The sequence below is a fragment of the Ranitomeya variabilis genome, chromosome 1 (assembly GCF_051348905.1).
Source record: "Ranitomeya variabilis isolate aRanVar5 chromosome 1, aRanVar5.hap1, whole genome shotgun sequence".
In the NCBI taxonomy this organism is placed as follows: Eukaryota; Metazoa; Chordata; class Amphibia; order Anura; family Dendrobatidae; genus Ranitomeya; species Ranitomeya variabilis.
In genome coordinates this window covers 337,482,220-337,496,819 of record NC_135232.1, presented here as the reverse complement: position 1 = coordinate 337,496,819, position 14,600 = coordinate 337,482,220, and the positions used below count along the sequence as shown (strand labels likewise).

The window sequence follows — 14,600 nt, the reverse complement described above, 5'->3', positions numbered from 1 at the left end:
GCTGTATCCTGAATAAACACCCTCGGTACATGATTTACACTAACCTGGTCTGGTTGTGTTCACACAGCATTATTAAGGCATATAAATTCAGCTGCTACAGGTCCAAAGGGTCCTCAGACCAAAGAAATCACAGAATCAATCATGGTTTTTGGTCCTAATGAAGAGGTGTGTAATACTTTGCAACACGTTGACAAAATACAAATCACAAACTCTTTGATTCCCAGCAACGTGGATTTTCCACAATTTTCCTTTTCTGTGCGACCTTGTGGATGACACGGCTTCTCATTGACTCCTCTGCAGCACGAATACTACTAATGCACATGCTCAGGCACAAGAAACAGGAAGCACTACTGTCAGGGGCATAGTGCTCCTTTATTAGGACTTTTCCCTGTCTATTACTGGTTTCTGCTCTGTTCATAATGTTCTCAAACTGATCAGAGACCAGTGTGATAATAATAGACAGTAAAGCGCTTTGGAGATGCAGGGAAAACCCTTCAAACAAGGTGAAACTATGTCCCTGGCAGAAGCACACAGATTACCGGTAACAGCCCTGAACATGATCTGTCTGCTCTAGGCATTGAGATCACAGTGTTTAGAGCAGATGGATCACTTCTGGACATTAGAGTGATGTATCTCCGCTAAGAACGTTGGGAGCTGTCAATGACTTTCAGCAGATAGTCGAATTTGCATACCATGCGTTTGCCCTTCCCATGGTGTGTAAATGCCTTTAGCTATCAATTTAATTATATTTAGATAAGGTTTTTTATGTGGAATATATTACAATAATACAAATTAGCGATGAGTTTTCATGATAGGTAACCTTTAAAATTCCAATCCAGCATTTTTTTAATAACACCCCTGGAATGGTATTACCAATGCATGTTCTCTACCCTTAGCAATATATTTACCAGCCATCATCTTCTACTCTTCCTGGCACTACTCCTGGACCGTTCCGCCATCTTGTGACCACAGCCCCGACTGTCCATAAATCAGCAAGTCTATAATAGCCTTGTTCTGGATCTTAAAGACTTACATTGAGAAGTGACCTTCGACAAACACTGTAGCAAACCGGCAGGTCACAACCAGCAGAAAACGACCGAATAGATAAAAGATGAAGACAGTGGTTAGTAAGTATTTTAATATGGGCAGGGAACATGCATTAGTAATATCACACTGGTGGTGAAATAGAAAAATAACCTCGGAGTGGTGCTTTATGGGTGATGAAGGTGGTTAAATGAAGAAGACCACAAATAAGAAAAACATTTTTATTCCCATTAAAAAAAACAAAGATGGAAAGGCTAAAAAAAAATAAACCCAAAGAATTCCTGAGGTCATATCCATGGAACTGGTCAGATTGAGATTTATGGAACCGTTATACTGTACAACTGTGCTTTGCTTTGCTGCATAGGCTGATTTACTTGGCTTAGTATTTGCAAAAATATTTGGCCAAATTGATAGCTTGTTATAAGAAGGTCATGGTTTTATTTTCCCTGAAGTGATAGAAGTGTGAAATAAGGCACTTCATCTCCACAAACTTTGAGAAACGTTCCTCACTATTTTTATGGCTTTTTCATTCAGTTATTATTGCTTTCACATGCTTTTCACCCTGGTGTCCAGACCATTGAGCTCTTGCATAATTTGTGGAGGCAAGTCATCAGGCACTTGCTCCTTCAGGTATTTTCCAACTTCTTGCACTTCTTTTTCCCAGAATCCTTTGGGGAGGGAAAACAGCTGGTTTGTATCGACGGCACCTAGCCCTTCTAGGTTCAATGCCCCCTCAGCAGGAAGATATCCAATGGGTGTTTGTCGAGCACTCTCTTCTCCTTCTACCCTACGGAAGATCCAGTCTAGTACCCTGGAATTCTCCCCAAAGCCTGGCCATAAGAACTGTCCTTTGTCATCTTTTCGGAACCAGTTAACATGGAAGATTTTGGGAAGACGTAGTCCTGGTCTTTTTTGCAGACTCAGCCAGTGAGAAAGGTAATGGCCGAAATTATATCCGAAGAAGGGTCTCATTGCAAAAGGATCGTGCATGATAACTTTGCCTACATAAAAGATACATGAGTGAAATATAATAAATAAAATGGTAATACAACAAAATTAGAAACCAGAATTGGAGCAAATTGGAGAAGTACAAAGAATAGAAATCAAGAATAAATATTTGCAATAGAAGAAATGAACAAGATAATGTTGTTATGGTGACATGTTAGGCTTTCACACTTACCTTTGTGTTCTGCAGCTGCAGTAGCCTCAGACCTCATGGCTGCTCCAACAAACACTCCATGGCTCCAGTCAAAGCTCTCATAGACCAGAGGTACACCTTGAAAAAAACATTTATTTCTTTATACGATTACTTATTACCTTTAGTAACATCTAGTATAAATGTATCTGTGGTATCGGAGAAAGGGCAGTGTTTTCTGAATGCCACATGTGCTGTTCTGTCACCCTGTTAGAAAACGTTACTTAAGCTCCCCAAAATGTAGATATCATACTGTGCATGTATGGCCAATGTGGTCATAGTCAATTCTGATTGGTGTAAAAATGATACCAGACATAGATGAAATTCTACAATTATGAACATTTCAATGCTTAACTCCCATATTCACATATTGATGGAGACTATAAGTCAAGTAAATTCAGAAAATGCCTTACCCTCAGGCCTTCTCCCACCAAAGATAATAGCATCTATAGGAACACCCTCTGGTGACTCCCAAGCTTCATCCATAATAGGGCACTGAGCAGCAGGGGCGCAGAAACGAGAGTTAGGGTGTGCACTGGGTTCTTTATCTCCTGTAAAAAAGAAACTTGCTTTACATAAGCTGGAAGCGTCATGAAACAATACTTGTATAGAAGAAGACTGTTTGCCTCACCTTTCTTCCAAGGTTTTCCTAGCCAGGATGTGACTGTCACGCCAGGTGGAAGATCTTGGTCTAATCCTTCCCAGTATACACCTCCATCACTTGTCTCTGCCACATTAGTGAAGATGGTATTCTTTTCCACTGTATGCAAGGCATTGGGATTTGTTTTTACTGACGTTCCAGGAGCCACACCAAAAAAGCCATTCTCTGGGTTGATAGCCCGAAGGCGCCCTATTAAGAAAATAAAAGTTTTAGCTATATTAGGGGAAAGTTTAACAACACAATCTTTGGTACATGATGATGTCAATCAGGGGAAAATTTTGTACTACTGTGGTTATTTATTGCCTTCACATCCATAATTGGGCAGTATGGCGGCCTTGAGGTGCTAGGGTCCTGGGTTCAAATCCCAGGGAGTTTATATGTTTTCTCCATATTTCACACTCCAAAGACATATTGATAGGAGGTTTAGATTATGCGCTTCAATGGGGACAGTGATGATAATGTCTGTAAAGCGCAGTGGAATTAATGACTCTATATAAGCATATCAAATAAATAATAGATTACAAACCTTCACTATCAAATTTCATCCAGGCAATGTCATCCCCCACACATTGTACTTTCCAGCCAGGCAACGCTGGCCGCATCATTGCAAGATTTGTTTTCCCGCAGGCACTTGGGAAAGCTGCAGCGATATATCTCTTACGACCAGCAGGGTTTGTGATCCCCAAAATCTAATATGGGAAAGAAACCCCACAACAGGACAATGTACAAACAGCACAGACAAGATGGCTCAGGAAACAGAAGACAGAGGATCTAGTGCAGGAGAGAGTGTACAAGGGGCTAAAGGCTCCTCTCTCACCAGCATATGCTCAGCCAACCATCCCTCATCCTTGGCAATTCGGGAGGCTATGCGCAGAGCGAAGCATTTTTTTCCCAAGAGAGAATTTCCTCCATATCCACTACCAAAAGAGATGATCTCACGGTTATCAGGAACGTGAGCAATAAGTGTTTTTTCAGGGTTGCAGGGCCATGAATTCACCAGAGGAGCTGTACAGAAGACATAAAGACACCTGTTTAGTAGTTGCAGCTGTATACTGTAAACTCAATAATTCTGTGGGAATATTCTTACCTTTCAGGGGCAGTGGTTGCCCCACAGAGTGTAAACATTTTACAAAGTCACCATCTCCCAGTGCGTCCAAGACTGGTGCACCCATACGTGTCATGATGCGCATGCTGGCAACTACATATGGGGAGTCCGTGAGCTGAACCCCATATTTAGATAGAGGGGAGCCAACCGGGCCCATACTGAATGGTAATACATACATCGTACGACCTAGGGAAAGAGAAGGAAGTCAAACCATGACCAATTAACACAACTAATTAAGTAGCTATTTTCACACGAACTACATGCATTCTGTCAGTTGGGATAAGCCTGGTAGCCATGGATGGACACTACAGACTGGCAAGTAACCACACATCAGGAATAAAATAAGCTCACAGTATTTTACAGACCTTTCATGCAACCAGGAAAACGATCATTTTTGGCTCTCTCAAAATCTCCGGGGGACATCCAGTTCCCCAGTTGCCCTGCGGCTCCTTCTGCAGGAATCGGAACAGTGTCCCGCTTGTTATTAGTTACTATCACTGTCTTACTCTCCACTCGAGCAACATCCTTTGGGTCAGTTCTAGCCAACCAGCTGGAGAGATAAGAACAAGAAGCGATAAGAAAAAGGAAGAGATGTCAAAGACACCCAAACAGGGACGACAAGCATTAGACTATAATACGCATGCAGGCAGAATTATAAATTAATGCTAAACACTGGACTTGTAAGGTTACAGGCAGGGGAATCGGGGTGTGATGATGGGGAACAAAAGCTAAAAACCAGACTCACCAGTTGGGGTACTTGTGCAGCTTCTTTATCATACCCTCTTGTTGTAATACAGTAAGGATGGTGTCATTTTCGGAGGCGGTGCCATCACATATGTGGATGTTTTGGGGGTCACAGAGTTCAGCTCCTCTTATCACAAATTCTCGGACAGCAGGAGGAAGTCGCTCTATCTGACCACTCAGGACCCGCAGGGCATGGGCGTTTCGACTGCTTACCTGCTGTGACTGCACCCATGCTTGTACAGCCCGGGAGCATGGCCTGTGCAGAGAAGAAATTTGACATTTCTTAAAACTCTCTCCACCTTTAAAAAAAAAGCATCTAAAAGTTTAATATCTTCTCCAACTGGGAATGGAAATAATTCATGTACAGAGTGTCCTCCATCTAGACTGGTCAATCACGTATGCAGTTTTTTTGAATGTTGAACATTCACAATGCTTTCATATCTAGCGGGATTCTTTATCTTAATAGTCATGCAGCATTTTTCTACTAGAAGGCTGCTTTATCATTTTTCACAGTAATTTTACCACTGGGAGGCGCTATTGCACTGAAAGCTGTGTAGATGTTAAAACATTTTATTATAGAGTCCTTGGGAAAAAATAAATGACTGAGTCATCTAAGTCAGAGGCTCTATGCATCTTGTTTTGCTAAACTCCTGCAATTACGTTCCTCCACCTGCAACCTTTAACCCTAGCAGTCGATAAACAGCACGTACAAAGTGCTAAGTTCATTGACAAGATATGCAGAAACACAGGACAAACATGTCCTCAGCATTTACCTACCAAAGCTTCATTTATCAGTCTTTAAATACACTGCTATTAAATCAGTATACTGATCAAGGAAGCAAGGGGTATCTTAGTATATTCTGAAATTACTTGAGGTCATGACATACTAGGCAAAAGCACAATTTTACTTATTCTACACTCTCTGTAACACACACATTATATATATATTATGTATGTATGTATTATACATACATATACACACACAAACATACACGCACATTATTTATATTAGAAATATAATGCATACATTTCTCAGAAGAATCAACCCTCCTAAGTCATCTATATGGACATGTAGCTCATAGAAATAAAATTATACCTTGATATCTGCGATCCGATGAGACACGTAATGACTGACAATCTGCGCTCCCCATCTACAAATTACCTACACACATATTAAGAAAAATGTGGATTTCTCAGGACTAAGACTTCAAATCAGCTATCAAGGTACCATTTTATTCAGATTCCTATGACCTACATGCCCATACAGATGGCTCAGGAGGATTGATCCTTCTGACATCCCTTTCAAGTGAAGCCTTGGGTAGCCATCAAGTCCAAGAGGAATATACATCAGAGTTAAAAGTTATGAATATCAGATCAGTGACATGAATATCAGATTGGTAGGGTCCCCCACCATTGATCAGATTTTAACACGTTATTCCCGATGTACACAATGTACAAAGCCGGTGTAAGGGCCAGAATATACCCCGTCCCAGACTATGCCCGGGGTTAAAGTGGCCTAGGCCAGAGTATACCCCAGGTATATTCTGGCCTAGGGCAAAGTATACCCCTCCAGGCCAGAATATACCCCCTGGGGGTGTAAAATAGCCTGGGCCAGGCTATGCCTGGGGATAAAGTGGCCTAGGCCAGAGTATACCCCGGGTATACTGTAGCCTTGGCTAAACTATACGCCTCCAAGCCCGATTATTGGTGTGTTTTTCTTGCTGTAGTTGTTCTACAGAATAACTACAAAGGCAGCAAGTAGGTTTACACTTAGGCCGGGGTCACACTTGCAAGTTCAATGCGAGTCTCTCGCATCAATTCCCGGCACTGCCGCCGGCACTCGGGACCGGAGCGTTCAGCTGCATAGAAATACATGCAGCCACACACTCCGGTCCTGAGTGCCGGCGGCAGTGCCGGGTATTGATGAGAGAGACTCGCACGAGTTTCTCACATTGAACTCACAAGTGTGACCCCGGCCTTACAGTATGTGTTGGTGGAGTTACATTACACGGACAGAAGATGATTGAATCAAAATGTGAATGACTATGTGAACACCTCTGGCATTTCTCGTAATAGAGTCTGGGCAACTGATGCAGAGATCATGGCCACAGCGAATCTGTTGAATTGCGGCATTGTCATCCACACAAAAGTCGGTGACTCCATGGATTGGTTGACATATCCTGCAAGCTTCAATCTGCAGTCAACAATAGAACATGCACTTTATCATGAAAATAAGCATGATCATTTTAATGTTGTTATCAGTGTTTGCCTTTAAACGTTTATATTGTTGCAAGGACTTGCTTGTCTAAGGCCAGAGATAAAAATTTGCATGCGACAATCGCATACAAAGTCGCCGTGTACCTTGCTCCAGGGGTCCCCAGACAGTGGTGTGTCGCTAATAGCGGCACACCCAGCAGATATGGGGCCCCTGAGTCAAGGGGGCCGGCCCGGTGCCAGCGGAGCAGCAGCTGGAGACAAGAGAAGTGAATATTCACGCTTCCATGGGCGTGGAGAGGAGTGAACATTCATTTCACTTTAATAGCGGGCAGTGTCAGCCGCAGGCTGAGGCTAACACTGCCCGCATGTAAAGCCGGTGCAGCTATATTGGGCCCCTGCAGGGCAGCTAACCCTGAGGGTATGTGCACATGTCAGGATTTCTTGCAGAAATTTTCCTGACAAAAAAACGGAAATTTCTGCCAGAAATCCGCATGCGTTTTTTGACGCGTTTTTGATGCGTTTTTTGTGCGTTTTTTCCCAGATGCATAGAATTGCAGGAAAAACGCAGAAAATCCGCAAAATGAATGAACATGCTCATTTTTTTACCACGATGCTTTTTTTTCGCTGAAAAAAACGCATCCATGTGCACAAAACATGCAGAATGTATTCTAAATGATAGAATGCATAATGCATGCGTTTTTAATGAGTTTTAATAGCGTTTTTAGGGCGGAAAAAACGTGAAAAAACCTGAACGTGTGCACATAGCCTGAGGCAATCAGCGGCAGGGAGCGATCCCTGCAGCTTGGCAGCAGAGTGGAGCTGCAGGGATCCAATGGCGTCCTGCCCGGCACTTCCTTTCTGACACAGCGCGGCTGGATGATGTCATCATTCAGCGCGCGGCTGTTTCAGACAGAAAGCTGCTGGCGAGGAAGATGCTTCCGGGATGTGGTGCGGCTGCGGGAAACATGCAGAGAGGTGAGTGGTGCTGTGTGTCTGTCTGTGTGCGTGTGTGTATGTGGTGCTGTGTGTGTACTGGAGATGTGTGTATTGGAGATTGGCAATGATGTGGGTGATGGAGAGAGCAGTGACATAGCTGCTGACTTCCCTGGGGATGCTTTTGCCGAGATGGGAGACGCTGTGGCTGAGGCTCCTCCAGGTGCTGCTGCTGTATAGGGGGCTGTTGTGACTCCATAGCGGACACAAGCGCCCTGCCTGACCGGCGATCCTCCTTAAGTATAAAGTATATCACAACCCGGGATCTGCCGGCTGGTGCGCTCCTGAAGCTTTGGGTACAGCCCACTGGAAGCTCAGCTCCGGGTGAAAGGTCCCGGTGCACGTCATAGGGGCGTGACATCCGGTTTGCGCCCCGTAATCTGCGGATCTGGGAACTGCGCGGTTACCGGACGGATGAGACCCCATTGGGCCCCCCGAGGAGCTTCCAGCATCCAGGCATCGTGGCAGCAGAGACTGTGCCCTGCTGGAACACCAGACGGCCCTGGTCTGGGAATTCATCCACTTCTTTCTCCTTATCCTGCCGCCGTCAAGAAGGCTCCGCCGTCGAGGACAGGAATCCACTGATGTGGAGAGAAGCGCCTCCTTTTTATCTTGAAGGTTTCCTGTCCTTGAAGGGCGAAGCTCCTCTCTCGCTGGTGCTGTCATGGGTGACACAAAAATCATCCGTTTTCCATCCCAGAAAAAAGAATTGGCCGATTTTCATCGATATTCCACCTGTGTGTCATCTGTGTACGTCTGTCTCTTATATCCCTTATTATACATCAACAGTTAATGATACTAACAATACCAAATACCATTTCATATGTTAATTATTTCAATATCTGTTGAATAAAATCAGATGCAAGATGGATGATCTGTGTGGGCTTCATTTTTTTTCTGCGCACCCATAGAGTTGAATAGGCTAGTCTCACCTGATATACATTAGAGACTAGTGCATGCTGTCATTTCTTCTCACATGGACAATGAGTCTATGTGAAAATAACTGTCTTCTGCATAGCTGTGTTATTAATCCGTTATCCATTTTTAACATGGACCGCACTCGTCTGAATGAACCCTAATTCTCAGCCATGACCATCTCTAAACTGTGATGTATCAGACAGGAATCACTCACACACAGGGGAGCAACTGCATCCTCTACATCCCATGCTGCCGAGCTATCCGCACTGCTGGAGCCTGTCCTGGGTATATGTAATCGCAGTATACTATGGGCACCATGTACAGGTCCTTCTCAAAAAATTAGCATATAGTGTTAAATTTCATTATTTACCATAATGTAATGATTACAATTAAACTTTCATATATTATAGATTCATTATCCACCAACTGAAATTTGTCAGGTCTTTTATTGTTTTAATACTGATGATTTTGGCCTACAACTCCTGATAACCCAAAAAACCTGTCTCAATAAATTAGCATATCAAGAAAAGGTTCTCTAAACGACCTATTACCCTAATCTTCTGAATCAACTAATTAACTCTAAACACATGCAAAAGATACCTGAGGCTTTTAAAAACTCCCTGCCTGGTTCATTACTCAAAACCCCCATCATGGGTAAGACTAGCGACCTGAAAGATGTCAAGAAGGCCATCATTGACACCCTCAAGCAAGAGGGTAAGACCCAGAAAGAAATTTCTCAACAAATAGGCTGTTCCCAGAGTGCTGTGTCAAGGCACCTCAATGGTAAGTCTGTTGGAAGGAAACAATGTGGCAGAAAACGCTGTACAACGAGAAGAGGTGACCGGACCCTGAGGAAGATTGTGGAGAAGGACCGATTCCAGACCTTGGGGAACCTGAGGAAGCAGTGGACTGAGTCTGGTGTGGAAACATCCAGAGCCACCGTGCACAGGCGTGTGCAGGAAATGGGCTACAGGTGCCGCATTCCCCAGGTAAAGCCACTTTTGAACCATAAACAGCGGCAGAAGCGCCTGACCTGGGCTACAGAGAAGCAGCACTGGACTGTTGCTAAGTGGTCCCAAGTACTTTTTTCTGATGAAAGCAAATTTTGCATGTCATTTGGAAATCAAGGTGCCAGAGTCTGGAGGAAGACTGGGGAGAAGGAAATGCCAAAATGCCTGAAGTCCAGTGTCAAGTACCCACAGTCAGTGATGGTGTGGGGTGCCATGTCAGCTGCTGGTGTTGGTCCACTGTGTTTCATCAAGGGCAGGGTCAATGCAGCTAGCTATCAGGAGATTTTGGAGCACTTCATGCTTCCATCGGCTGAAATGCTTTATGGAGATGAAGATTTCATTTTTCAGCACGACCTGGCACCTGCTCACAGTGCCAAAACCACTGGTAAATGGTTTACTGACCATGGTATTACTGTGCTCAATTGGCCTGCCAACTCTCCTGACCTGAACCCCATAGAGAATCTGTGGGATATTGTGAAGAGAAAGTTGAGAGACGCAAGACCCAACACTCTGGATGAGCTTAAGGCCGCTATTGAAGCATCCTGGGCCTCCATAACATCTAAGCAGTGTCACAGGCTGATTGCCTCCATGCCACGCCGCATTGAAGCAGTCATTTCTGCCAAAGGATTCCCGACCAAGTATTGAGTGCATAACTGAACATTATTATTTGATGGTTTTTTTGTTTGTTATTAAAAAACACTTTTATTTGATTGGACGGGTGAAATATGCTAATTTATTGAGACAGGTTTTTTGGGTTATCAGGAGTTGTAGGCCAAAATCATCAGTATTAAAACAATAAAAGACCTGACAAATTTCAGTTGGTGGATAATGAATCTATCATATATGAAAGTTTAATTGTAATCATTACATTATGGTAAATAATGAAATTTAACACTATATGCTAATTTTTTGAGAAGGACCTGTATAACCACAATTTCACTATAAGTAGTGACTGTGCCGGACCAAATACCTGCCTATCATGTTCTGTAATGTGTGGTGAATGCAGATTTGCATTATCAGAAATATTTGCAACTCTTTCTACTTTGAATGAACTGACTTGTGTACCTGGATGGCTGCCCATGCATTCTTTCCTATAACAGCCTATTATCGTTACATGAAGGATCTTATGACACCACACAGGCTGCAAGTTTGTTTGCTAAGGCTTTCTCCACTGCTGACTCGGTCTCATTGCACATATACCATGGGGAGGTGATGCAATATTATACATAAATCCAGAGATGTGCTGGTAGACTTTCTGATCACCCAACCATATCTTATAGCAACCCCAGTTACAAGAACGTGTCCTGAACATGTACTTTTCTCACATCATACCTTGCCAAATAATGTACCTGAGACCCAATAGTACGAAATGTATCATCGTCATACACTAATCATATATTACTGTATTACTGATCATATAGCGCTAACCCTCACCTGATCATTTACTACTGAGCCTGTCCTCACCATATTTTACTGAACTGAACATGCATCCATCATACAGTATTGAACCTGCCATGGCCATAAATTATTGTCCTGACCATATACCCATCACATAGTACCGGACCTGTCCTGACCATATACCCATCACATAGTACTGGACCTGTCCTGACCATACACCCATCACATAGTACTGGACCTGTCCTGACCATATACCCATCACATAGTACTGGACCTGTCCTGACCATACACCCATCACACAGTACTGGACCTGTCCGGACCATATACCCATCACATAGTACTGGACCTGTCCTGACCATACACCCATCACACAGTACTGGACCTGTCCGGACCATATACCCATCACATAGTACTGGACCTGTCCTGACCATACACCCATCACATAGTACTGGACCTGTCCTGACCATACACCCATCACATAGTACTGGACCTGTCCTGACCATACACCCATCACATAGTACTGGACCTGTCCTGACCATATACCCATCACATAGTACCGGACCTGTCCTGACCATACACTTATCACATAGTACTGGACCTGTCCTGACCAAATACTCATCACATACTGTAGTACTGGACCTGTCCTGACCATACACCCATCACATAGTACCGGACCTGTCCTGACCATACACCCATCACATAGTACTGGACCTGTCCTGACCATACACCCATCACATAGTACTGGACCTGTCCTGACCATACACCCATCACATAGTACTGGACCTGTCCTGGCCATACACCCATCACATAGTACCGGACCTGTCCTGGCCATACACCCATCACATAGTACTGGACCTGTCCTGGCCATACACCCATCACATAGTACTGGACCTGTCCTGACCATACACCCATCACAGTACTGGACCTGTCCTGACCATATACCCATCACATAGTACCAGACCTGTCCTGACCATACACTTATCACATAGTACTGGACCTGTCCTGACCAAATACTCATCACATACTGTAGTACTGGACCTGTCCTGGCCATACACCCATCACATAGTACTGGACCTGTCCTGACCATACACCCATCACATAGTACTGGACCTGTCCTGACCATACACCCATCACATAGTACCGGACCTGTCCTGACCATACACCCATCACATAGTACTGGACCTGTCCTGGCCATGCACCCATCACATAGTACTGGACCTGTCCTGACCATACACCCATCACATAGTACCGGACCTGTCCTGACCATACACCCATCACATAGTACCGGACCTGTCCTGACCATACACCCATCACATAGTACTGGACCTGTCCTGGCCATACACCCATCACATAGTACCGGACCTGTCCTGACCATACACCCATCACATAGTACTGGACCTGTCCTGACCATACACCCATCACATAGTACCGGACCTGTCCTGGCCATACACCCATCACATAGTACCGGACCTGTCCTGGCCATACACCCATCACATAGTACTGGACCTGTCCTGGCCATACACCCATCACATAGTACTGGACCTGTCCTGGCCATACACCCATCACATAGTACTGGACCTGTCCTGACCATACACCCATCACATAGTACCGGACCTGTCCTGGCCATACACCCATCACATAGTACCGGACCTGTCCTGGCCATACACCCATCACATAGTACCGGACCTGTCCTGGCCATACACCCATCACATAGTACTGGACCTGTCCTGGCCATACACCCATCACATAGTACTGGACCTGTCCTGACCATACACCCATCACATAGTACCGGACCTGTCCTGACCATACATCCATCACATAGTACTGGACCTGTCCTGACCATACACCCATCACATAGTACTGGACCTGTCCTGACCATACACCCATCACATAGTACCGGACCCGTCCTGACCATACACCCATCACATAGTACTGGACCTGTCCTGACCATACACCCATCACATAGTACCGGACCTGTCCTGACCATACACCCATCACATAGTACCGGACCTGTCCTGACCATACACCCATCACATAGTACTGGACCTGTCCTGACCATACACCCATCACATAGTACCGGACCTGTCCTGACCATATACCCATCACATAGTACTGGACCTGTCCTGACCATACACCCATCACATAGTACCGGACCATATACTGATCACATATCACTTGGCAATGCTTACCAGGTACTGACCATTTGTTATAGAGCTTGTGATCATACCTAACCAGCCCCTCCTCATCATGTACCTCTGACATACACTGACCCTGGCCCATGATACACCCCTGGACCTGCCACCAGGACCATCATCTGTCCATGCAGAGCAGTCTGCCCTTCACACTGGGTTCTGGTCCCAGGGCATCACTAGCACGAAGTAAATGAATGACATGTCATCTTCACCTTGTGCCCCGGACACTTACCCCACCACACGCACTGAGAAGGAGGGCATGGCAGCGGGAGACAGTCAGCAGGCGGACAGTGAGATCCTGCAGGCGGACAGTGAGATCCTGCAGGCGGACAGTGAGATCCTGCAGGCGGACAGTGAGATCCTGCAGGATGAGGCGCAGGATGAGGCGCAGGGGGAGGTGCGGGGATACACCGGCCAGGGAGGGACTGGGGGTAGGGACACCAGCAGGGGGCAGAACAGCACGGGGACCGGTTTGGGGTGGTGAAATTAGACCAAAGGTCTTGTTTGTCGCTACGTGTGTTACATCCTGTACCGCAGCCCAAGTGCACACACCCCGTGGCATCGTGTCACCGCCTGCCCCTCCCCCACCCGGCCAGAACTTCCTCGAAGAGCCGGGAATGTGACCATTGGCTGCTGGATGCCGAGCCCCTGTGCCCTGCACCGTGCCCACCCCCCGACACACATGTGGAGGAGCCGGCCAGTCACCTCCCTCCACAGGCTGCCCCCCAGAGCTGCCTCCTCCCCTCCCGAGCTGATGTAACAATGTCCTGCTCTTAGCAGTCTGCTCCACATGTGCACATACCTACACGTAGTCATTGAGTTCAGCAGCAGTGTGTGACAGGTCCACATTGCCGACCTGTCAGGGTGGAGAGGACCCCAGGTGATACAATAAAGGGGTGTCTTAAGCCACCTTCACACTATCAGTATTTGTACAGTATTTTACCTCAGTATGTGTAAGCCAAAACCAAGAATGGAACAATCAGAGGAAAAGTATAATAGAAACACGTCACCACTTCTGCATTTCTCACCCACTCCTGGTTTTGGCTCACAAATACTGAGGTAAAATACTGACCAGATACTGAACGTCTGTCTGAAGACTGCAGCGGTGGTCGGCTTCCTAGAC

General features: G+C 45.4%; 1 protein-coding gene across 1 annotated transcript; it reads right to left on the bottom strand.

The window, feature by feature from the left end:
* Positions 1–1,251: 1,251 nt before the first annotated feature.
* On the bottom strand, positions 1,252–14,127 carry PCK2 (phosphoenolpyruvate carboxykinase 2, mitochondrial). The gene is made up of 10 exons (XM_077299443.1): positions 13,710–14,127; positions 4,751–5,005; positions 4,371–4,555; positions 3,988–4,191; positions 3,718–3,905; positions 3,427–3,589; positions 2,871–3,089; positions 2,653–2,790; positions 2,225–2,320; positions 1,252–2,045 (listed from the first exon to the last, which is right to left on the bottom strand). Exons 1-10 carry the CDS (start codon positions 13,736–13,738, stop codon positions 1,591–1,593), a joined length of 1,932 nt encoding a protein of 643 aa, XP_077155558.1. The 5' UTR covers positions 13,739–14,127; the 3' UTR covers positions 1,252–1,590.
* Between the last annotated feature and the right edge of the window lie 473 nt (positions 14,128–14,600).

Coding starts and splice junctions, on each gene's coding strand:
- PCK2 (XM_077299443.1), bottom strand. CDS start 13,738: ATGCCCTCCTTCTCAGTGCGTGTGGTGGG. Junction 2,321..2,652: donor TGGTGGGAGAAGGCCTGAGG/GTAAGGCATTTT, acceptor GTTTTTTTCAAG/GTGTACCTCTGGTCTATGAG. Junction 2,046..2,224: donor TGCAGCTGCAGAACACAAAG/GTAAGTGTGAAA, acceptor TCTTTTATGTAG/GCAAAGTTATCATGCACGAT.